Source organism: Pomacea canaliculata, linkage group LG1 (genome assembly GCF_003073045.1).
Source record: "Pomacea canaliculata isolate SZHN2017 linkage group LG1, ASM307304v1, whole genome shotgun sequence".
In the NCBI taxonomy this organism is placed as follows: Eukaryota; Metazoa; Mollusca; class Gastropoda; order Architaenioglossa; family Ampullariidae; genus Pomacea; species Pomacea canaliculata.
Genome location: NC_037590.1, coordinates 11525560 through 11552086, shown reverse-complemented (window position 1 = coordinate 11552086; position 26527 = coordinate 11525560). Strand labels below are relative to the sequence as shown.

The 26527-nt window shown below is 39.9% G+C and overlaps 1 protein-coding gene and 1 long non-coding RNA gene across 12 annotated transcripts in view; one reads left to right on the top strand and one right to left on the bottom strand.

Annotated features, from left to right (window-relative positions):
• Positions 1-9749: 9749 nt before the first annotated feature.
• The window catches only part of LOC112568145 (RNA binding protein fox-1 homolog 2-like), a 45876-nt gene continuing 29098 nt past the window's right edge, over positions 9750-26527 (top strand). Inside the window, exon 1 of one of the 11 annotated variants that reach the window (XM_025245328.1) lies at positions 9750-10565. In XM_025245328.1, the coding sequence (XP_025101113.1) occupies positions 10371-10565 (195 nt within the window). In that variant the 5' untranslated portion in view covers positions 9750-10370. Of the gene's footprint in view, positions 10566-18082; positions 19299-23613; positions 23754-25806; positions 26024-26527 lie in introns of those variants that run through there. The other 10 variants (XM_025245286.1, XM_025245321.1, XM_025245277.1 and 7 more) reach the window with 10 other exon arrangements.
• Positions 12044-17670, bottom strand: LOC112568200. Its single transcript, XR_003100030.1, has 2 exons — positions 16397-17670; positions 12044-14738 (listed from the first exon to the last, which is right to left on the bottom strand). It is a non-coding gene; the product is annotated as an uncharacterized LOC112568200 (long non-coding RNA).

Sequence of the window (26527 nt, the reverse complement as noted above, 5' to 3'; positions counted from 1 at the left end):
TCGAGCACTTGCTTTTGTTTACGATCTTATTTTTTTCTGTTTTAAAAAGCCCTGAAAATGAAAACCTTCCTGGTACATCTTTGCTGCTTCGTCGAATGACGGAAGGTGTAATAGTAAAAAACCCTGTGTCTCTGTTTCTTAGGCAACACAACACAATGCGTCTGTCGCATCAGATCATTACTTTTACTTCCTCCATCGTGAAAGTGTTGTAGGAAGATAGTTTCTTGTGAGTGTTTCCAGTGATGTCATTTTGTTTTTAATGACAGCTGCACCCTCCAGGAATAGAATCAAGATAATAGCATGGTTGTTAAGCCTGGTTTGTTACATGTGAACACGCATAATGTTATGTATTGATGGCGAGTGTGGTGAGAACGTGCTGCTACTTATATTGACTAACAGTCGGTGTGTTTGTTGTGTTCCACATTTCTTAAACTCAAACGAAAATTGATTGATTGGGTGTAAATGTATGGGACAGACAGGTGCTTCTCGATTTCAAACACATATTACACGACGCGTAACCTAACGTAGTTATGAAAAAGTCCAGGAAGACAAACGCACAGGTAAAGACACTTCGAAATCCTTAATAAATATAACCCCCGTCTTTATTGTTTATAGTGATACATATACATTTTAAGAAATCAAGCAAGCAAGAAAGACAGACAGAACAACGGTAATGACAGCAATGATGGCGAATACAAGAGCAAGAAAAAAACAACATTTTAACGCAGCTTGCGTTTGTGTAGCAGCGAGCACAAAGGCACAGACCACTCGCTAACTGCCTCTAATCTGTTTCGTTTTCGTCGGCTAAGTCGGAAAAATCGCCTGTGTGCCACCTTGAGCAGACAATGGATCAAAAGAGTGTTGTTGACAGGAAGTAAAGCTGACGAGAAGACGCAAGACTACACGGTGCGCCATCTGACGTTGCGAAGTCTCGCGAGAGCTCTCGCCACAGTCTCGCCCCTCTCTCGATACCCACAACCTCTCAGTCCACCTTTCCCATGCACGTGCAAATAGCAGAGACCTCCGACTACAAGCTGAACCACCCAAGAAAGTCACCACATCTGCCAGCTGCCTGGAATGAAAAGAATTCATCATTGTGGTCAGCTTAACAGGCAAATCATCAGAATCTTTAGACTAAGATGGAAAAACGCCGTTTTCCTTCTGTCTTCCTTCTTTGTTTTTTCAGCTGCTTCTTTTAATCCGTCCTTTCTTTCTGCCTTACTACATGTTTGTACCATGGAGCAGTGCCAGCTCTCCGTGTTCCCCACGGGGTGTGGTGGGTGGAAGCGGTACAGACCGATGTCATGAGGTAGTATGTATATTTTATAGATGTTTGATTCTGATTTTCACGACTTTTGGGAAAATATAAATTTTTTATAGAATGATAATTTGAAAGCCACGATGTAGTTTGATATCGCTGCTTCTTTTTTCTTTTTCCGTCTTTTTTTTTTTTTGGGGGGGGGGGGGGATACCACAGAGTTACAAGAACTCTCCGTGTTTGTGACGTAATATAGTGAATAGACCTCGCAGACCTCACCCTTCCCCACCCGACCACCACCCTAGCCAAAGGCAGCTACTCCAACTACCTTATGGGTAATCTTGGGAAAGATAAAATCTAAGGGAATAAATCCCAACGGCGTATCATGATATTAACACGGATCACTGGATGAAGTTTTTTCCCAGGTGAAAGTATGAGCTCGACTGCTAGGTGTTCGCACCACTAAGTGTGTAAAAACAGAGAAAGGAATGTGAATAACCAATGCAGGGAAGCATCATGCCAGATCAGTCAACAACAACTGTGCCCTATACCGGCAGGTTACAAGACTCAAGTTGGAGATAAATTCTTCACCCTGAACACGATAGACTGTGCAAATTGTCTAAAAATAAAAGAAGAAATACAAAATGAACCACAGGATATATTAACTGGGAGAAAAGGAATAGGAAGTGTCATTACTTACTATTTGTTGCAGAACGGAAGGCTAGAATGGCATTTTGAATTGCACTTAATTCTTTTTTACGCGAAGCCATTTGTTATTTTGGCACTTAGTCTTGCTCGTACACCCCAAACATCCTTTTGCTACTTCCGGTGGACTGAGCAGCAGCAGCAGATCGCGTAGAGGTGCACTCTGCTGGTTTGCTATTTAGATATTATCTAGAATGCCTAGGAAATGTATGAAATATGATGTGCATCATACTCTGACGTCCCATTTCCGGCATAGTATACATTGCCTAGGGATTCTATGGAATGCCGGTTTTTACACATAACATAACATAAACATTCTCCTTGTAAATATCGAGCTTTACCTGTAAACAGCCCTAGAAATGCAATGTAGGCAGAGGAAAAAGAAACAGGCTTGGGTCACGAATGATATCCTAGATCCTCATTATTTAAAGGAGCGCCTTGAGAACAGATAAAAGCAATCTCGAATCAGTTTCCAAGTTCAAAGCAGTTAACTGCGACATCAGGAATGGGATAAAGACAGCTAAGAAAAACTGGATCAAGGACCAATGCCAGACCAGGGAGGGAATGGCACAAAGTGACAGCAAAAAGCCTTACATCCATTGAACAATTTCCCGAAGACCGACCAACACAAGACTTCGTTGAAGACAGCAATGAGCATCTTCCCACAGAAACACTGCGGTACTGAACCTATCTATCTATCTATTCCTCTTTGTGCATCAGGTTGCACATAAGGCCTCAACCAGAGTCCGCCACCGATGTCGATCGGCTGAAACCCGCTCTAGGTGACCCCATGTCCAGCCCTTTCCTTTCATCTCCCTTTCCACTGTTCTTCTCCAAGTTTCCTTTGGGCGGCCTCGTTTTCTTCGGCCGTCTGGAGTCCATCGTAGGGCGACTCTGGAAAGGTCTGCTGTCTGCTGGCGGAGCACATGTCCAATCCATCGCCAACGCCTTCGTTGAACCTGCGTGGTGATGGACTCGGTTTCACTTCTTCGGTGGAGTTCTTCGTTGGTGATGGTGTTTGGCCAAAAGATGTTAAGTATGCGCCTGAGGCATCTGTTTTGGAAGACGTCAAGCTTGTTACTGATGGTTTTGGTCATCTTCCAAGATTCTGATCCGTAAAGGAGGGTGCTGATCACATTTGACTTGAAGATTCTCAGCTTGATCTTCTGGCTGATGTTTTTTGCCTTCCATGTGCTCCTGAGTGAGGCAAAGGCCTGACTGGCTTTCGCCAGTCGGGCTCGAATCTCCACCTCCGCATCCCCAGTGTTTGACATTTTGGACCCAAGATAGGTGAAACTGTCAACTTCCTCAATCTCTTCTCCATTTAGTTTGATGCTGTCTTGGACTCTGGCGTTCACTCTCATACTTTTAGTCTTTTTTGTGCTGACCTTCAAGCCAAGGTTTCCAGCTGTTTCTGAGAAGGCCTTTGTTTTTTCCTGCATGTCTTGGTGGCGGTGTGACAGCAGGGCAATGTCATCAGCAAAGTCCAAGTCTTCCAGTGCTGTTGTTGCTGTCATAGTCATGGTCCATCTGAGCCCTCTCCTCTCGCTGTCGGTGGAAGTCTTCATGATCCAGTCCATGGCCAGGATGAAGAGGAACGGCGACAGAATGCAGCCCTGCTTCACCCCGGTACTGACTTTGAAGGGGTCTGTGAGCTCCGTGTCACAGACAACCTGGGAACTGGGTACTGAACCTACTGAGTCAATATTCCAACGACCTCTCAGTCATCAGTCATTCGAACCTTGACAAGTACCGGTCATTGGGGGAACAGATGAATAGATGCGACAGCTTACAAGGTCTGCCATTTACGCCTGTGGTGGGCGAGTGGTCAGGTCTTGCACGGGACGACCAGTCCACTTTTTCACGTTCGTAAGCCAGTTTTTTTTCTGGCCACTACGATTTCAACCACCCTACAATGTACTTTGAAAGCAGTTTTTGGCAAAGTGTCTTGCCTGGTAATATGGCCAAACCATTCTAGCTCATGCTAACAAAGCAGGGGTTCCTATTGTCCTACGAGTGTAGCAACCGTGTTTCGTACAAAGTCATTGGTCTCATGGTCTCTGTAGCAGATCCGTAGTGGCCTCCTTATACATTCGCTCTCGAATGCCTGAATTCTCCTCTCCATATCTACGAGAAGAGTCCACATTTCACATCCGTGAAGTAGGATCGGTACTACAAAGGACTTATTGTACTTCGTAGTATACCTGATGTTATGGCTCTGCAACCTGTACAACTCTCAATTAAAAACAAACGCCAATGTCCTCCATACTAGAACTAGTTAGCAAGCAGACTTACAAATCCTACCTGAATAAGTCGAGGTATGCAGTCTCAAAGGAATCCCTTCCTGACAACGTCCAAGATGAACTGCTCAAGCAGGGAGGAGGAGGAAACAACATAGACTCTTACTGTTCTGTGCCAAAGAATTTGGGAACGCAAAGAATGGATAGAGTCTCTAATCAGACCCCTTCCAAAGAGAGGAAACCTTAAGCAGTGCCAAAACTACAGAACCGTAAGCCGGATCAGCCAAACAAGTAAGGCGATACTCAAAGTAATCAAGACTCACATTAGCACCACGGTTGAAGAGCTGCTTGCAGAAGAACATACTGGCTTCAAAACAGGAAAGGAGCAACTGTCAAACCAGGCAACTGTCGCATCCTGATAAAATATCTTCAACACCAGCGTTATCTCTTCCACAACTAAATAACCGAAGGAAAACTTTTTTTTCAGACAATAGTCCATCTAGGATGTCCCATGTCGTCTTTACTGTTCGACATCTTTTTGACAGATTAGTCACTGCCATAATGCAGGATCGCAATAGTGACATCAGTTATTGCGGCTCTGGACAGGATTTCAGAAAGTAGCATCGTAACATCATCAGGTTTGCGACGAAGTACAGACTGTTCAAATCCATTGTATTTCCCATATTCCTGTAAGGATGCTAGACCTGGACTCTGGTTGTCTATACAGAAAAGATAACTTTGGCTTTCACGACCAATTGCAAGGGAAGGCTTCTCTGAAGCAGCGCAGACTTGTTCATTCAGCCATGACTAGGCTCGACAGTCTGTCTAAGACAGTCTTCAAGGTAACTTGCAGGGAGGTCGACTCCAGTTTGGCAGTGAAAGAAGTGGTTGGCACACGTAAAGTAATGGGCTGGTTGGGAAGCGGGAAGGAATGAACTGGTCGTTCTTTGCAGATTCTTGTCATCCTTGTGAGAGACCCAAGTGACGAGATTTGTCAGCAGCTGTGTCTGTCCTGAGGTAGGTAGGTAGGTAGGTGACAACAATGATTGCTACTACTATAAGCTGATTCCAACAATTATTGTGTTATTACATTTTTTATCGGTTTAAAAGCAGGATTTTGCTAAAGAACTTGTTTACAAACTGTACACGCATTACAGATGCTGATGTTTTTTGTCTGGTAGGGTTGTGGGTGTTTTTCTCTGTTTAAAAAAATCAAACTGCAGTTACAGGCAGTCACAACACTAGAAGGAGTCCCTATAACATTTACTGTGCAGGAATTTATTGGCGAACAAACACAAACATTTTGAATCAGCAGTGAATCGTCACTAATATCACGCAACTTTTTTTGTTTTCATTTTTGAAACTACTTTTACTTTCATAAGTTCAGCAGCCGAACGAAAATAGTTTACAGACATTAGATTGGTACAAGACTGGTTGGTCTTCATGATGCAGTAATGATGTGTTTGACGTCCTTCAGAGGATTGCTTGACTAGAAAATTCTAGCACTTGTGAGCAACACTCTTTATTTCTGTAAGCAATTTTTGTATACATTAAGACGATAATAATAATAATGTGATAGTTTACTTATTCAGACTATTCAACACTCGTCCATTGCAAGATAAAGTTAGTCAAATCAGTATCAAGAATTAATTCGTTCTGTCTTTCCAGCGTTAGTTGTAATCTGCCTGCCTCTTGCCCAAGTAAAGGCAGTCGACCTACGCAGTGAGGTCATCTCCCAGTTGAAGTCTCAGTCAATGCAGTCACTGTGACTCTTAAACTTCCTGAGATTCAGTGTAACCGATAGGGGCATCAAGAGGTCAAGTGTCAAGCTTATCAGCGTTGCAGTGTGACTCGAGCACTGCTTGTTTACCAGGCTGCAATCGCGGAAACTGAGCGAGCACACACAAACATACTGCGATCTACATGTATGATACCAATATCTAAGTGTATTTATATATAGGGTCAACCTTACTGTGTATGTGCTTGTGTGTATATAGGCGGACAGGCAGAGAGAGTGAAGATGTACAAATGCGTGGCTTTCAAAACCTGATTTTTCTCATAAACAAGTACGCCATGTCATCATTTTAACACGTTGAAATTACTCTCTCCTCATCCATTTTGCAAACAGATCAACATGGTTATTAGGCCTATGTGTGTACGGTAGAATGTTATTGCTGCCATCGACCTCCTTACACTACACATTGCTTTTCCAGAAGAGACAATGTTATATCCCGGGTTCCGGTGCTCTCCCTAAGGCTAAGCTAAGGTCTCGTATGATGTGTGCAAAAGACTTTATAACAAAAGAGATGAACACCGACTGGTCAAAACTAATCCTGAAGCCAAACTTGTGAGGCTGCTGTCCTGACTTAAGCGTCCGACAGTATCAATTACCAATACTCATCAAATCTGTCTGTGTGTTCACATTGTACTAAATGCTTGTGTGGTTTGAAAATATTTTAGTAATATCTCATGACTGTTTTCATTCCAGGAGCAGTCCCGTAGTAAACGCAACACTCAGCGATTATTGTTCCGTTGGTTGTTTTTTTTTTAATTCAAGCGTGAATGTGTTGGCACGCGGGTGTAAAGAGGCACTCCGCAGGCTTTGCACTTGCTTTTTGCATCCCACCTCGGCCGCTGTCCACCGTCGCCCCAGAGGACACCACGAATCACGTTCGACGGCTAGCCGTGCTCATCAAACATTCATTATCGATGCCATTAAACCTTGGAAAGTGGCAAACCATTGGACGAAAGGAATCCCCTACCCCGACCTACTCCTCCCGCACTCCCACATGCACTACGCACTGAACTGAATGCCAATAGCTTTTTGGTTCTCCATTGGAAACTTTCGCAGTTTTTCGCACTTCGTACGGCAATAAGCTACCGGAGTACCCCTACTTCCCCCTCCAACTCTTTTCCCCCAGTGACACGGTGCGAGGGCAGGGGGAGGGGGTGCATCGCGACTGAATTCTGCTCACGGTAGCCGGACGCCAGAGACTCGAATAATGACGCCACATCGTGACCAACTCCCTGCATCTGTCGACATACGAGTCTGCGAAGGGGGAGATTACCGAGGCACGAAGGGAGAGCATAGAGTTTCTGACGGTACGCGGGGATTTGGCTGGACAAGGCGAGCTGTGTGCTGAGCGGTGTTGGCAGCGCACTCATCATTGCTGAAGCCTGTTTGTCCTCTAACCGACATAACGCCAGGCCAACCCTCTGTAGTCTTTATGAATCCTCTACATAATGGCGAGGCTTTTCGAGTTATTGCGAGCTCACGACAGCCAAGCCGTCGTCGCTCGTTTTTCGCTAATTGCTTCCATGAAAATGGACGTTTGTGTTCGCGAAAGAGGATGCTCGGCACCACGTAGTTCCACTCCCAAAGGTGCTCAAGATTACACATAACTAGTGTAAAAGTAAGGAGGAGGGGTCATAATATATTAGTACAAGGCTAGAGAGGATTTGGTTGCTGGATAAATGAGTGGAAATGGTGGCCGGAGGAATGGACATGTCTAATAACAAAACGGATATTCACAAATAATTACAACAGCAGTAAAAATAATTAAGAAGTCTTTCCTAGCATGGTATGCATTTTTTACTTTTATGTTAAATGTTAAATTGTAATTCTGCTCGAAGGTGTGGGTGGGTGGGGAGAAAGATGTTAAAGGCGTTCGGTCTTTCTTGTCTTGAGGAAGGTAATAGAATTTGTTGTTCAATAGAACTTTTATTAGGAATCTCTTGTAAGAAAAAGCATTGACTTTTGCTCTTGTAATATCGAATACAGTCGGTTTCTCATTTTCAAAATTATTCACTTTGTTGCAAGATAGGGAACTTTACGATTCTTTACCCCTTTTCCGACGGTAAACAAAATTATAACTGTTTCATTTGTTAGTGTCACTCAGAATTTCTCCTCGCCAAAGATGAAAAAGCAGCAAAATAGGAGTTCACAATGCCGCAGCAAATGAACTACTCCCTAAAGCGAAGAAGAAACAAGCAAATGAGCGCATTTTTTTTTTTTTCACTCCTCAAGGGCTTGTGCCACTTGTGGAAAAAAAGTAACTCTGAAACAATGTACAGTTGGTATGTAATACTTGCACACCCTTTTCTACTTAGTACTTAGTGGAAGAGATGAGACAGCTTTAAGCTATGAAACAAAGTCCCACACAAGTTTTGGAGAGACAAAAAGTCGGTCTGAATAAGGAACAATTAGACTGGAAAGAGGCAAAATAGCGGTGCTTATTCTTTCGCCAAACCTCTAGCCTCCTCAGAAACCAGATAACACCTTTAAAACTCGTAGGAACGAGTCTGAAACCGTTTTTTTAAAAAATCGGCAAGGCGACATCACCTGGTAACTGGCATTTGAAAGCGTATAAAAGAAGTGTATATAATACGTGGGTTGGGATGTTTAGGGGCGAGAGGTTGTTTTGCTGGTCAGACTCAAACAGCTTGTGTCCGCCGTGCAGTTGTTTCTAGCGCTAGGACTTACATAGGCTCAGTACAGTATCTACAAAGTGAGCGTGATGTACGGCTTGTTGAATTCTATTATTCTTCATGAGCAGCCCTCTTAAGTCTTTATGTAGCTGCTCTCTAAAAAAAGGAAAAAGACACAGTGCAAACAGTCGTATAACAAGCATTTCTTTAAGTCAAATTTAGGAAGAAGATTTCGCACTGCAAAGGGATGGGATAAGAGTTATATGGGGGAAAGATATGAAAGTGGTGAGGTGGTCAAGTTGTCATGTTGCACTGTTTCTGTTTTCAAACCTGTTGATCTATTTTGCTTATCTTTTTATTTATCTAGTTGTATTATGATGAGGACACACTTTTCATGGAATTTTGTTACTCATTTATTTGCCTAATGTTAGGGTTACTCTGATTTATAATATTTTAAAGGATGTTTAATATATATTTACTATTTTTTTAATATTAATGCAGTTGACACTAACTACTTTCAAGTAGTATCTTTATTTTCGTTTAGAGCAAGGCATAACTTGTACCCTAATGTTATTTTAGCTACCAGCGTATATCTAGTTCCCCCCACCTACTCTAACTCTAAAGTTCAGTTCCGTCATCTCATAAAATTTGCAATGTTACTAACGTTGGCCTAACCACTGTCCACATAAGCTTACTACGCCATCACCAACAAGGAAAGCCGGCCAGAAGAGAACGAGTTTGGTCGCGACGGCAAACCGGACAGACCACCGTGTGTGTGCCGAGGACACATTGTCACTTCCCTGTGTCTCATTTAAGGCAGTGACGAGTGGTGTGGCAGTGTCTCGGGCTTTTACATAACACGCATCCATCGTGCAAGTCTTCCGTGTCACATGATGTGAGTAGTTCGCAAAGACACTGGGCCATAAAGCTATGTGCCTGGTTCGCGCACTGTAGCAGGAGGCATCTCGTCAGTCGTTCTTCATCACACCAAATATTGATTAACTTCATTGTGTAAAAAAAAAAAAAAACAACAAAAAAACTTTCATGCAAGGGAGTGTCTTCCCATCTCGCTTTTTCTCTCTCTCTCTCTTTTCTCTTGTTAACTCCACTTCTAACCCCATCATCGACTATACTTCTTTAACTATAACAACCTCAACGGCAGATTCGTCATGGTGACCTCCCTTCCCCAACTTCGACGTGAGCGTGGCGTCATTAGAAACGGCTTTGCTGTCGTCGCGGGTGAAGAGTGCCATGAATGTGGGGACGGGAGGGGTTTATAGGCATTTTAGCAGAATCCATCTCTCACACTATTAAAGTAGCCAGCCCGTCTAGAGATGTGGCAGTGGCGGAGGGCGCTCTGGATGGCGCGGAACTGACTTCAGTCATTGAGAATCGATCGCGAGCGCGGCCAATCAGAACTAGGCGGCCCGCAGGTGGGAACACAGTCTCCATACAAAACCAAACCTTTCATCTTTCTAACATCCGGGCATTGTTTCATCACCTTCGTCAAGGGGACGGATTTCGAACGCCGAGTAACGTGAGCGAAGAGCCGATGACCCATAAAACAGCATAAAACTGGCATTGATAAGAGAGCGGATGCAGTTGTGCGGAAACGCGTGCTTACTAGCGGTTATAAGCGATTTCGTGGGGCGAGTTGGATGTACTTCAGTCAACTCTGAGAGCGGGACAGCTGCTCTCGTGTCAACGGCCTTTTCTAAGGCGTGATTGGTTTAGTCAACATGGCGGAGACAATGACTCAAGTTGTTGCAAATGCACCGCCGACTTTGGACGGAAAGATCTATAAATTGTATTCATGTGATGGAAAAAAAGATTTTCCGCTTATGAAAGAGAGTGCAGGTACACAGACATCGATTCAGTTGAACGGGAGGATACTGACTCCTGACGTAGAGAACAAAGAAAACCAGAATGGAGAGGTAAGTCTATGTCAAAATAGATCTGTTAAGTGCTCAATTATATATCACAGCTCAAAACACAACTGAGGTAAGTTTATTTTCTTTAGTGGTTCGAAGACTATCACTGAAGTCCATGCTGTGAACGGTAATCTTAGTAAAAGTGATATAAATGTGGGCAGTTTCGATTTTCATTCAGCTTCGCAGTCAAAATCGCTAACGGCATGCAACTGACACTGAGGTATGCTCGCTTTAGTTCGAATCTCGTACAGTATTTAACTTATTTAACACATTTAATACTGAACTCGAGATATTCTGACCTGCAGTAGAAGAATCTGTGTAATGTAGATTTTTGGTAAAGATTGGCCATTTAAATTAAGCGCCCCTTGCAACGAACGTGTCAGGTGACAGCGCGACACAACGATGTTCATTGGATCCACGATCGATTCACACAAACTAGAAACACTTATCTGATTCACATTGATTTACACGAAATTATATAATGAAAATATACATCTTTCTCAAAATATTGACGCTGAAAATACAGCAAAACAGTTTCCACGCCGTCTTATCAGCACTGCCGAGTTACGTCATCCATGGAAGGTACAGGTTAGGAAAAACTAAAGCTTAATCAGGTGGTCAGTGTGATCTTTGACAGAAATACATTTTAAAAAATCTTATATAGTCACGCCAGGGATATATTAAGCTGGTTAAACACCAGAACAATTTAGATGGTAAAGTCAGGTCTGGCATAGTTGTTCTGGAATTGGAAACTATAAACACAATTGACACATATCTATTAAGTAATTGTTTGATGCAGTGTCCAAACTGTACTATTTCTTCTTGCTACAATATATCAAAAAGCATAAGCTTCATTTAAAAACTGTTACCAACCATTTCATACCAAGCTCTTAGATACAAAGCAGGTCTCATCACTTTTGTTTCTATAGCTTATGTTAACAATTTTGAAATTATTAATATTCCATAACTAGAAGTTTGTAGGAACTGATTATTTTTATGTTACTGTTATATTAAATATATTTGTTTCTTATATGATGCACACCAGTTGTACAGGAAAAAGTGATAACTGTGCAAGATAAATCATCCTTAAAAATTGTCAGTTGAAAACTTATGAAAGATTGCAAGCATATTTATAATTGGACCAGAATAAGTTAACATTTTTATTTTAATCACTTGTGTTTTCATTATGAAAATGACTTACATACCTTCATCATTCACTGTCATATACACTGTATTTTCAACTCATGTCATCTCATAATAGATAAACAAAACAATTACTGCTTACAGGCAACAGACTGTTAAGATTGTTCCTTTGTAACAACTAATGTCATGACATTCTAGGTTTTTCTATACATTTTATATTAAAGTGTGGTAGTGTATGTATATGTTGGGTTGATGAAAATATTCTGGTTGAGTATTAAGCAAAAATCCATTTGTCTACTCCTCAACAAATGTGGTAGGAGGTTTTTTTTTTGTGTGTGTGTGAGGTCATAGGCAGTGTTTTGGTTGTGCATGTTGTTCTAGGCTGTGTTTTTTTTTAATTATGTTACTGATAATTCCAGATGGAAAAAATATTAGCTAAGAAATTTTTATGAACATGTACACACAACAAATTTTGATAATGTCATAATTTGAGAGCAAAAAAGTGTGGGAGAAAAGGGAGGCAGCATGCATAGTAACTGTAAGAGGGGAGAGGGAATGGGAGAGTTCCTGGCACAACCACAATTTTTTTTTATCCCCTTGCTGATGGTGAGCTGCCAACCTATCAAGAGTACAACTGTTTCACTGTCTTGCCTCACTGACATGATTCGCTCAAAGTAATAGATTGTAAGTTGATAATAAAATCACATCTGGAAAAGTTAGCAACAGAAATCAACTCAGTTGAAGTTGGGGACTCTTGCTACTAAACTGTATTGTCAAAGTTGTTGGAGATTTTGTTTGATAGTTCATGTACATCATGTCCCATAACAAGAAAAGTAATATACCTCTAATAATTTTACCATGTACTTGTTACAAGAATAACCAGATAAAATAACACAATAGGTTCAGATCATATCCATAGTTGTCATAAAATTGGTCACTCACTGCTGACATATTAAATGGTGGAATCACAATTGTAAATAGGGTAGGTGGGTCCAGTGCGTTAATGGTGAGCAATTTGTCCAAATAGGTGAGCTAACCCTAATCCAAAGCTCATTATACAGTGATGCATCGTTTATCGCCGGAGATGTGTTCCAAAACCACCCCCAATTACTGAAAATCTGCGAAATAGGAATGGCATATTTATTAATACACTATATTAAGGCTTTATACTGTAATATTATTCTTTTTAATATTTCTTTATTGTTAGAATTAATATTAGTAATATATTTTTATACAGTATGAGCTTTTTTTTATCTAAAAATTCATAAAATATGTATTTTTTCTTCTGATCGAATTTTGCAGAAAATCCACGAAGAAGCATAGATACCCGAATAATTTTTCCCATTAATTTCTTATAAAAAGCCGCGAAATAGTGAAGCGTCAAGTGGCGAGGGATTACTGTATTTAACAGCAAGATGAAGTCTCCAAACAAATAGCCTAAGGCTTGTAGTAAAACCTTTAACCTAATATATGTTGTACTAAATCAAATACGTCTTTGTATCCAAAAGACGAAAAGGTGTCACCATTATTTACAGTATATATTATACAAAGGGACATCCTTCTAATCTCTGTACATGTAGTTCCTGAATCTCCTTAAACACAGTTCATAAGCCCACTTCTCAGATACCACAGATGTTACATGACAGTCAAATCAAGAAGTGAGCATGAAAATTGAGTTGATCAAAATAATATATCTCCATAGATCCAAGGAGTTGCAAAATAATTAATTATGGTAACAAAGAATTAGCTATAACAATGATGAGAAAACTACAGAAATAAGAAAAGCTGACACCTTTTTCTTTGGTTGCTATTATGTTTCCCCCAAAATAAGACCAGGTTTTATGTTAATGTTTGTTCCAAAGAGATGCTAGGGCTTATTTTCAAGGGATGCTATTTTTTCGTGTACAGAAATCTACATTTATTTTAATTTGATAATCTTCTGGAACATCGTTATAATTCTCCAAACCCAGCCTGAATTTCTTGTGACTTCATTTATGCGTAGGTGTATATCTCTCATCCAGCTGCACCTGCTTGGCATTTACAAAGACTTAACTATAATTTATATTATCATTTATTTTAAGTATTGATATACTATTTATTCATTAATATCATTACTTTAAATTCAGTTCGTCCATCATGTGTTTTAACGTGCGCAAAATCTGTCTGGCTGATGATCTTAACTAGGGCTGCTTATATTTGAGGTAAGACTTGTATCACAAGCATCCTTTAAAATAATCATTCTGGGGCTTATTTTCAGAGAAGTATGGTATTAATATTACTCTTTAATTGTGAAGTTTCCTTTCAATGAGAGTTATGAGTGTGATTAAAGTTTAGGGTCTTTAGAGTCACCTAGTTGAAAATATCCATTGGGATTTTGATTGTTATGTTCACAAACTAGAAGCTGACCTGAAATGTTTTTCCGACTTTTAAGGACAGTCTTCACACAGTTCTGTTTAGGGACCAGTGTTTCAGTTGCTATTCTGTCCATTTAAGATTAAGTTGTTTTCAGATTGCTTAGTTTTTTTTAATTTTTCACAGAAAAGTCTATATCAGTGTACAGGTTAATATAATCCTGGTTGTCCAAATGCTTTATTAGAACCAGTTTTAGACATGTAAAACTATATATGTATGTTTTTTGAGAGTCTGATTTCTTGATGACTTTTGACACTAGTGCACACCTCAACATCACTTAAATTCATTAGAGTAGTAGTGCATGGGCTGTTTCATGTCATTTGGTGAGACATAAACGGACACTCAAATTTTATAAGAAGGCCTTGTTACACAGTTACCCTTGGCCTCAATAAGCAATCTCTCTCCTGCTATCAAGTCACTTGAAATCAGTGTCAAAGCCATCTAATGGGATTGAGGATAACTGAAGCTTTTAAGTCTTCAGTTTTGTCCTGCTTGCTGCCTCCCTATATTCTGCATATAACATTCTTGTATGTTTACAAAGCATTAAGCTTCAGTAACATATTATCAATATTAATTGCCAATATTGTTTTCTTTTTTGTAGTTCTTGTGAAGATGTATTTTCTGGAAAAAATGCAAAACAGTTTAATAAGATATACAGTATTTGTGATATACCACATGGGAATACTTTTGATTTCTTGTAGATGTAATTGAAAATTAGAGAACTTTCCTATAGGGTTAAATATTCTGTGCAGTTTAAGTGTTTGCTGCAGGAGCCAATGTATTTTTGTGCTTGTGTTGGCCAGCCTATTAAATTTGAGTTGTTTTTTTTTTTTATTATTAAGAGTAGAAGGAATTTTGCTACTGCTGAAGGCACAGTTTAGATTGAGGCTTTTATTTTCACTCAGGGACAAATGTTTGGTAAAGACTGTTTACATGTGTGATTTAGTTTTTCATTCTTCACCTAAATATTTGAAGATAAACTTTTCTATATAAATAGAAAACTACCATTTGCAGAATAACAATAATGAATCAGAAGCAACTGTCCATTGATGCATATTTTTAAGAACTGAAATATATATACACATCAGTATAGCTGTGTTTAGAGGAATTTGAATTATGAATAAATTATTCACAAGATACAAGAAGGCTAAAACTTGTATATTTGTAAAACCTAGCAAAGTATTTAATTTTTATACATATAGAAACATACTGGTCTTGCAGTTACACAGACATATCATTTTTCTCCCTTTTTACCCCCTTTCGCCAGAATTCTACACGATGTGTAGGTACAGCCAACCATGTCCAATCAAAAAAAGAAAAATAGACTACTGAAGATGTTTTCGGGCCAGATTTGCTAGTTAATATGTATCAAACAATATTGCTTCATTGTGTTAAATTATCCTTTTTATTTTTAGAGGATTAATAGAGAATATTGGTTATTGATTAAAATGGTTTTAAAATTAATATTTCATGAAGCAAATGACAGTTATAACTTAGGAAGGGTGCTCATTGAAATAAATTACAAAAATAAAGACAGAACAAGTGCTAGTTGCAAGATAAGGATAAGCAATTGGCTTATCAAAGAAAACTTAAAAGCATGCAATCTTGCATCTAGACTTTTCTTAAGACGCATATACATCTTCACACACCTATGCACACAGACACACACACACAACTGACAATTTATCTGTGGTTGAGCAGCTGGATTGAAGAGGGTACACTTGATTTCAAGTGCCTGTTGCCTCGGCATACATTTTTTTTTCTTTTACCTTTGTCACTACTACACACCTATGGCGGTAGCATGTAGCATTTTGGTGCTAGCAGATATTATATATTCTAGTAAAGAGAAAGAACATGAAAGAAGTTAGAAAAAAGGTTGAACCCAATAAACCCTATTGAAGGCACCAACCATAATGCATCATCTCCTAATGGTTCTCACCCATGCAATAAAGTGTTTTAACACTGAACATTTTTCCTTTAACATTTATAAACAGCCATTACTTGGTGGTTCAGCTATGTAGCATTCCTAACTATTGTTTTGTCACTGTGTTCAGTATTTCGTTGTCACAGGTATACTATGTCATTTCTTCATAGGAGCCCACTCTTGTGTTTGATGGCAGACTGATACCGTGTTTAGTTCTCTTGTTTTGGAAAGCTAATAAATGTAGTGTGAAGACATATTAATATTGATAAATACAACGAATTATTATCAAAATAATCAGGCAAGCCACACTTTTCTTGTACATAACAGTGCCACTGAACAGATATTCTGATTTTACCCTTTAAGGCATTTTGATCCATCAGTGAAAGGGGCAGATCTTGAGACTGTGCAAGTCCCAGCCCTTCCCTCCCCTCTAGGAAGTATAGTGGCTTGAACTGAAGTTGTTTCCCTTTGTATGCGTGGATCCTGAAATGTGACAGTCACATTCAGCATGTGCAGCATGTTCTAGAGGTTAAAGCAACATATTTCCCTAGGTCTAACAAGCTGACCTTCATATCAGGATGTATTATTGCTGTCTGCTTGACTGTCTTCCTATGCTGTTGGCAGTTTCACTAGGTGTCTGTCCCCATGCCAGCGCCCGATTGACTCAAATTATTATGTTGTGTGTTAAGAAATTTTAGTATCAGCATTGTAAAAATATGAAGTTAATACATTATGATAATTATATCTGCTATTATTTACTGCCTGGAAAACTCGAAGCAGATGCTTACTAGCCTATGAGTGTAAGGAAAGTTGGGAATTTTTTTCCATTTCATCATAGTACAACTTAAAATGCAAGCTTTTTAACACAGTGTAATAAAGTTAGTAATCTTAATTTTGAACACCAAACAATGTGCTTGATAACAACAGTAGGTTCAAGCATAAGGATAAATGGTTTCTGAAGACTGGAGCATAGTGAACATTATATTTGCAGGCAACAGATAAAAAAAAAATTCATTGCTGCTGAAAGCAACAATGCAGGGATGTCTACTTGTCTTTGTCCTAAACCATAAGGACTGCATGGATTAAGTCTGCCAGTTCATTATTCATCCGAAAACGAAAAGTGCTTTCTAAGAATCATGCATCATAATTACTGCTTGAACAAACTGATGTCATATGCTTAGAGTGGCTGAGCTGTTATATAGGTCATCACATGGTTGGAGGCACTTTGTGTTTATTTGGTAGTGATTAATTTTGGACACACGAAATAATAGTACAGCATTTCTGTAAAATGTTACATCAACAATGGTATTGACTCATGCTGATTCTTTTGCACATGTATGGCCTAGACACATTAAACATGTAAATGTACTACATATGTAAGCAACAGACAACTACATATATTTTTAACAGAAATATGAAGGACATGAAATTTGAAAAAAAAAGGGTTATTTTGGCTGATGCATTTCCTAAAACAACTCTCTCCATGACACCACAAAGGCAACTATTTTAACAGAAAATGGAGACAAAATCCTGTCAAGACCCTTCTGTGTTGAAATGATGAGGGTTCAAAGGTGAAAGGCCAAACTACAGAAGCTGCTACCTATAAAGTGCACTATTATATAGCTGGTGTTTTTTTAAATTTCTTTATTACTTATTGCCATCTGCAATAGATGGTTAGTGAAATTATATTTCAGTTATTCTTTGCATAGCTATAAATGTGTGTTGTCCCCTTACTTTTTGTTTTCCAGTAGCATGTGATGAGTGACAATATGATAAAATTATGAACTTTCAATATAGATAGGCTGTTGCTCACCTGTGAAACCTATTATCACCGCCTCATTTATGCAAATATACGGTGACAAGTGTGGTTTGTGTATGCGTTTCTTGCAGAATACAAATGGTTTGATAAACCATGTTAACAATTCAATTCAGGCAGTTCAATTGCCTAGTACATGGGCAGGACAGTGATTTACTACCAGGTATAGCCTTTTTCTGGTGCCGTTTTACTGCCACCCATGCAGTGTTATACGGCAAGCACTAACTCAAACCCCTCCTCTTTCCCAGATTTATGGATAATTGCAATGCAACGGCGTTAAACGCTTTGTATTTCTAGCCAGCAGACGGCTCCTTACGCTCTGGAACGTCATGATGCATTGCACTACCCCCGTGTCTTTGTCTTACGTGGTCCTCGCTCGCACGGCGACACAGTGACGGCTAGGCCAGCGTTTCCAGCAGACCCACGAGTCGTGTTGAGAGCGGGCTGCGTCGTCTCGAACGCGAAGGGGGACAATAAAATATAGTGAAAGACGGAGAAAAGTCGCTAGAGAGACACAGCAGATCTTGTTCTCGAATACAACGAAGGCTGAGGCGCACTGGAAACAGTACCTTTGTGGGGCCTGTGTGCACTCAGGACAGGTGGGACCTGTTATTTTCGCAAGCCTGGTTGGGTAGCTTGTGCGATGAATCAACAGTTGAAAGCACGGGCAGGTGACGAATGACAGTGCCTCGTCGTACGGCAGTGTGTGGTGCAGAGGCGAGATCGCGAGGATGAGGTGACAAGTGGTGAGGGTGTGCAGACTCTGAAAAGATGAACCCGAGGTGTCTTGTGTTTTGTTCCCTGACAGGTCGATAGTAAGTTATCCATCCTCTGCGTGTGACACCGCATTCCGTCACATGATTAATCATTTGCGTAGTATGAAACTGTCGAAACTACCCGCGGGCGGAAAACTATCCGTGCTACAGTTGTTGGCGAGAGGAAGTAGAAACCTACAGTCTCGAGGTCGCTTGCTCAAAACAAAGTGCCACTTCAGAGCCAAGAAGTGACCACCTGCACCTAACGAGAGACGCTACACGTTGTGCTGTGTCCTACGACAGCGAGGAACGTAACCGAGTGGAAACAGCTGGGGTGCGAGCGCTGAGCTGAGGGCCCAGGCTCGTGATGTGTTGACAGCCCTGGATCACGAACACGGACCGGACACCGAGCGGACGACTGACTTGAGCGTTCTCGGCTTGCCCACTCCGCCACTTACACAGCCCCCGCACCCTCTGCTGGCCTTTACAGAGTGGTGCTGTGAGCTGAAAGTAAACTTGCATTCCTGTCCGAGGCTGACCTACTTTACGTAGGCATCTCTCCACTGGAGAGGGACAATTTTTTACTTCAGCTCATTATTGACTGCGACACCGGATGGTAGGGGATGAACAACACGGAGGATATTGGCTAGGACAAGATGCTGTTAACAGCGCCCATTTACGCATCAGTAAGTACCCTTTCTACATTCAGTGGAACACTTGACGCCCTGCACAATTATCTGTCGAAAACTGCAGTTATTCTTTGTCTGTACAGCTAAAAATATGTGGTTCCCTTGCTTTTTTTTCTTCGCCAGCAGCATGTGATGAGGGAGAGAGCGCGCGATAGAGATAAGGGTCACAACCTATGACAAACCCTAGCTGGCATCACCTTAGTACAGCTCGGAAGTACGCCGTCGCACGTAGTAGTCCTTATCATCATCCTCCATCCATCCCTGTGTCGATCAGCCGCCTCATGTACACGCAGACGACACGGGCTTGCAACTTTCGGGACGCCGCGCAAACTTCCTCCGGCGATGGCCGAATAAGCCAGCGGTCGGTCGGAAACGGTGACTCACTGTGGGGGGTGGGGATGAAAGGGGTTCTCAGCCTTCCCGTCAAGTCATTTATGATGATGATCCCACGGGTGGGAACTTTGTGTGGAAAACAACGTAGTCGTAGTTAAGACCTAGACTCGGAGACAGCGTGAAGGACTTCCATGCTTATTTTCTCTCACAGCCACATGAGGGGCACTGCAGATTATCAGTGGCATTGTAGAGGGTGCGGGAGGGGAACATTCTGCGTTGCCTTTGTTCATGGCTTTACGCGTCGGTGACATCTGTATGTCACTACACTATATATTTAAACAACGGGAGCAGCCTTTCTGAAACAGTGCGCTGGTGCGTTGACCGATACACTAAGCTAGTAACTACTAACCTTAGGCGAACATTTCGAATTTAGACGGCATTGTCCCGCAAACATTGGCTACATGCCAAACTAGCAGTTTTCAAAAACTTTTCTCCTTCTGCCGGTTTTTTTCTAGTTGTGTGTTGTTGTTTTTTTACTTGCTCTCCCGCCTCACTGTGACCGCAGAAATGTGCATAGTTAGCAGTGCTCGCCTGCTATGATGGATCAAATATTAGTGGTGGGGCCAAAAGTTAGTATAGAAATGAAGTTCCTTCTAAAGTGATGTGAAATATTAGGCAGTAACACAGCTGTCATACTGCATCCAAAGTGACGTGAAGATAACTGTGCACACCAGAGGATATTATTAATGAAACAGTTTAGTGTGCATAGATAGTCCTGTCAAACTGCAACGAATTATAGTCTGTATGATTACCTTCTGTACACATACCAAAGAAATGCAATTCAAGCATCGAAAGTAACAAGTTTCATCAGCATTTTGCCTGTTAGGTGTTGTGATGGCCTTTTGTCTTCTAAAGTGGCTGTTTAGGTAATAATTGTTAGATAAAGATTGTGAAGGTTGTGCTCTTGAGGTAATTCACAAGTAGTAAGAAAAAATACTTATGCTGTTGGATGTGGCTTTGTGTTTGTTAGTGGAAACAAAACAGAAGGATCTTAAATTTCTCTTGCTTCTTCTAGCTGCACAGCATCTATTGAAATACACACATAATACACTTTACCAACTTGTATACTGAATACCGCAGAAAGCCCTCATATGAAAGCATGGGATGTAACTTTATTGCAAAACTTTGCTTGAAATGAGTGTTGTGGATGATTCAACTAACGCACACCAACTATATGGGTAACAATAGCTATACCAATGATGGTGATCATAACTGTCATTATGCTGTGATGAAGACAACTGCAAAAATGATAAGAACAATAGATGACAGCCACAATAGCAGGAAGTCAGAAATGGCCCCCATTATGATTATAATGACTACTGTCACTGCGAGCACAAACACAACATGAACACAACCATACCACAATAATGGTAGTCACTTGATTTTTTAGTGACAGCAATGAATTACAATTTGAGTGGCTTTAAACATAAAAACCATAAAAAAATGTTGAACATAGAAATAAGATAAAAACGGTGCGCAGAGTTTTGTTTTTGAGTGCTTTTGTTTTCTTATAGCAGAAGTTTGATTAAATGTGTAGATTTAACAACATAAATCTATGACTTGCAAACAAAATGTGTGCTACTCCAATGGATACCTATAGTGGTCATGACTTAGGTAAGCAGTACAAGCCAACTCCATAGTTTTACACAGGGGCATGTTTTTTGCAACATTTAAAAAATGAAGTGAGTAGAGGAGGTGTAGTTTTAGCATTGTTTTATTCCAAACAGCTAAGTAAAAGAAAATAAGTAACAATAAACCATTACTGTGATAACAGTTGACATTCTGCATAAATGCATCAGGCTGTTGTAATAAAGACAGGCAAAGCATTCATAAATTTGAAGATTTATTATTAATCTGCTATAATAGTAGTATTTATATTCAAAACTCTTTCACTGAATAATAGAAATGATCTTTCTTGGTGGTAATATAATTATCAATAATAAAGTATTATCTACAGTGTTGTAAAGTGATACACTGTTTAGTAATGCTTCCATTTCAATGGGTGACAAAGGGATCATTATCAGAAGTGTAGATCATTTTTCACTTTTCTACACACTGGATAAGAGCTTTTGTCACAGCACAGGAAAAAGTACTCCATTGTATACTGGAGTACTGTTCAGATTTCTGGCACTTAAATTTCCTGTCTAAGACCTAGGCAAAGAAGTTTCAGTTCCAGTTACTCATTTGTCTACAAGCAAAACCCTACTGTCATTGGTAAGTAGGAATAATGAGCAAGGTATTATATTTTTTAAACTCCAAATGGATATACAAATTGTTATTGTTATTTTAGTTAAGGAACCATAAAACTTATATAACATATATATAACATTGTGTTTCATGCTGCATGTTCATTATAACCATGAAAACAAAACAATGAGCTATTAAAAGCAGAATTTTACTTCTGCCCCATTGCTGAAAGCAGTTTTGTTCTAACCCTCCCCCCAACCCTTAGGATGATCCTATGCTTTTTCACCTGGACGGGATTATAGGTCAAAGGTCCTTATCTCCAGCAAAGGATGTTTATTTCTGTCTAATTACTATCCTGTAGCCAGTGCAGAGTAACACCACCCATCTATATAAAATAGTGAGATCCTTTAGTAAAGTATATTTTAAACATTTTTTTTACCCTGGTGGTAAAAACAAAAATACAGAAATATTGGATTTAATTCTGTGACTGGATTTGGGTTTGGAAATGGCATTGTGACCATCACATTTATGAAGGGGTTTTGGATTTGGAAGGGCATTGACACATGGTGGCCACATTTATGCCATTGAAGCCTTTGTGTTTCAAACATTTAGCAACAGCTTAAAATATTTCATACAATATATAGCAATGATTTGCCTCATTTTTTGATCATTTTTGTCATTAACTGGGAAAGAGTCTGGGTCTATTTCAGCCTATCAAAGCAGAGTAAAGGGACTCATTTCAGTTCAAAAAGTTGTTTTATTCACCTGGAGTTTATAGATCATTTTGTCTAATGCTGTTCCTAAGTTTCTGAAATGTTATAGACAACTATGTGTGTTACCTGGGGTCGGAGAAGAATGTTGTTTCTTGTGCTTCCCTAGGATGAATAAGACATTATCGTTAAGAAGCTGACCTTTTTACCGACAAAAGCAGTTTTCATTGTGTAACATAATGTGTATGTGTGTTTAACGATATCATCAGTAGCGTTAACATCCTATTTTGGGGTCATGAGTAACAGAGGTCAATCTACCATTCTGCCATACCATATGGGCAATCTAATAACCCAAAATTTTGTAGCCTTTAAAAACTGCAAAGCAGTGGCCAGTTTTAAACCAGACCACAGGAAAAGATGGTGACTATGTTAGAGATTAAATGCATGTGCAGTGATAAGGCACCAGTTTTTTTTTTTAAGTTTTCATTAAAATGTTCCAAGAATGAGTCGTCTACAAAACCATTTTATTGAAAAATGTTAAAGCTTGTGTCTTAAAAATCTATTTTACACACTAGATGACAAAAGACATCATTTGTATTATACAGATCTTCGTGTGAAATGTGACCTGGTTATAGAGCAGTAGTTTTAAGTTGCAAAAGCTGATATAATACGCTTGGAATAGAGGAGGAAAAGTATCTGTTTATAAAACGTAATTTTAAATCCGAGTAGATTTGAACTAGATACTTCCGAGGTTGAAACAATGATTAAGGATAGCATCGAGGATGATTTTTTAAAAAAATCAATTGTAGTCGAGATGTCGCGTTTTCTGAAATGCAAGGGGGAAGAACTGCTGTGAATATCTTTGTCCCGTGCTAGACTCCCTTTGTGTGACAAAGGCTTCAGACTGACGAGGATGACTCACAAAGAGAAAGCAACCTTAATTCTTCATTGGGCTGGCATCTGCCACCCTTACAAATCTGCCTGTGCGGTCTCTGCCTGCCTAAAGGGTGCCCGGGTGCCTTAGAGTTGCAGAGGAAGTTTTTTCTTTAAGCAGTTTGAAAAAACAAGAACTAAAATAAACTTGAAATAGTAAGATTTTACCACTCACTGTTTTAAAATCTGTACAAATTTCTCGATACTTCACCAAACACCAAGATCTGAGGTAGGGGATTTTTGTCTATTAAATTATCTTTTGTTGTATTTTTATAGTTAGATTTACTCATACATTTTTTTTAAAATCTGTGAATAATAACTAATAGAAGGAAGCAGGTACTTCTAAAGTAAGAATGCATGTTCAATGCACGTCAGTAGTTGTTTTTTGCATTGACGATGAAAAAGGTTTCATAATGACATTTTACTACTTTGTTGTCATCCATTATCATAAATGATATAATGGGAGGGATTAAGAGCAAAAATGGTTACCTGAACTTAGGAATTAGCTTGGCAGAGTTTAGGGATAGGGGTTAGAGCTAGCTTAGCTAGAGTATAATGGTGAGGGCTGAAGTAGGGGTAGAGGTTAGAAGGATGAATTAGCTATACCAGCTGCAGAGCTGACAAAAGTTTGACTAGAAATTTGTGAGGGAAATGGAAGATTAATGTCTTCAACAAAAATTAGGGTTTGATCTTTGTTTAAACTTAGGACTTCTCTTTTGTTATATTTAGTTAACCATTTACTTATTTATAGCTCCTCTATACTCTTTAATGACAGGCGCATGCATATGCACCAGTTATTGCAAGTCTAATGAATTAAATAATCAGAAATGTAAAAACTGAAAGTATTTTTAGTTTACATATATATGCTATCTTTATTTGTGATCTTTCTGGTTTTTGGATGGGATACATTTTACAATAGGTGCAAATGTTGGGATAATAGACTTTAATGTTATAGTAGTTGCAGTTTTTTCCCAGAGGCTGATAATTTTATTTCTTTTTGTTACCAGTCCAGCAAGTCACACCCTATTTTTATAATAATGATAGAGGAAAAGTTTATTGGTCAGCTACCATATCTCAGATAATTGTTCAAATTTCACACTAGGAATTCTTTTTGAGTGGCTCATCTGGAACCAGTCATCGGACAAGCTATTGTCAGAAAAGTATTGATAAATATTGCATCATTATCAATGCACGTTTCCAAGTGTGTGCACGTGCGGTCGCGAGAAACAGACGCATCACTCAAGTGTTAGTGCCAGCCTGTAGTTCTTTCCCCTTGTTACCACGCACCGTCGTCTGTAGCCGAGTTTTTTTAACCCTCTTGGAATTAAAGTAAATTTGATTGCGTTTAAAACTGTGATATTGATCTTTTACTCAGAACAGATTCAAATGGTAAAGCATGTTTTTTCCTAGAAATATTTTAATGAATTAGAGCGTAAACATTTTGTGCAGAAGTGCATGTCAGTTGCTATTTAAGCTGTCCGTCAAGAACAAATGTCTTCTGCATCTTCAGATGACGCATAGGAAATATTAAGCAAAGTATCACATTTTCCCTCATGGCATGTATCCAGTGTTTGAATCCAGCCAAAGAGTCTTTAGAGACCCGCCTTTTGAAAACGGATGGACATATATCGATGGAGAATTATGGGTAACTTGCAATAAAATCCTGCTTCATTTTTTTTAAACGGTCGCGGGACTTTACTAAGTTTTAATTGCGATTCGATTTTCCATTTCGTTGTTAACGCTTGTCACATTTTAATTTTCGGCACACGCGATGACTTTTTGTAGATTTGGAAGATTAGCTTGACAATATCTTAACAATATCCACGTGCAGGCACTGCAATGTTTTAGAATGCAGTTGTTAACTCTTAAGAGCGCCAGCAAACTGGAGAGACTGCAATGGCGATTGAGCCGAAGTTATTATCTGAAAGTAAGGTTGGAAGCTTTCCGTGCTCAGTGCCTCATATATTTCCCCATTTCTTTGGTTTATGAAGAATAAACCTGTTTAGTTGCTCGCGCAAGCCGTGGCCGACCACGTGAGATAAGTTCGACGGGCTGAACTCGGTAGCGGGACAAAGTTTAGCACAGAAGGGCATCCTGCTGTTCAGGGAACTTGTACAGGAGTTGGAAACTTCCAGCACCCTTCTCCAATTTCGCAAGAACGCTTTTAGGGGCTGCCAAGGTTCACCCAAACTTGGAATCAACCAACCACAGCTCTGAGCGGTCGGCCCCATGCCCTCCCCGCAATCCCCTAATCATAAACAGACCAACCGTACTCCTGTTCCTCCAAGAGGCACAGCTTTCCATCACTTGTGTTGAGCGTCTAGTTAAACTTACCCTTGCTAGCAGCTTATGATTTGATTCGGCCATCTTGGTGCTTCTTCTCAGAGAAGTTTCATTCGCATTTTCAAAACCGTTAAACTTCCACCTTTACGGATGATGTGGCCGGCCCCCATCGCGGCTAAACCGCTGGTAAATACATCTATCGGTTCACATTGTTTTGTGAGTTTTTGTTCACTTTTCTTTGACAGACTTGAAAGATATAAGAAATGGTAGTGAACGTGTTTTTTTTTTTTGTTGTTGGTAGAAGTAGTTTCTGTGCAGGTTACTGTTCCAGATATAAGTAATGCATGAAATTGTGGTCATTAGTCACAATGCGCTTCCATGTGCGCCTGACTACATCTGACAGCAAGGAGAGGGATGGTATTGGCTTTCTAGTGTGCAACATGTGGCCTGTACATTGGGGACTGCTTTAATTTGCATCCATTGTGCCTAGTCATTATTTGTGCCTGGCACAGTGGCTGGCAGTGTGCTTTCAAGACTATCCACATTGGTTTTGGTGTCACTCCATTTCTGGAAAGACGGTGGCCATCATTTCAGTAAACAAAGTAGGAGCTAGGAAGTCCAAGGTTATCGTTTTCTAGAGTTTTTTAAGAAGTTATTTATCTACTTTAAATCAGTTTGCTTTACCATTATCCTTTTCCATGTGGATGCCAATGCAAATGC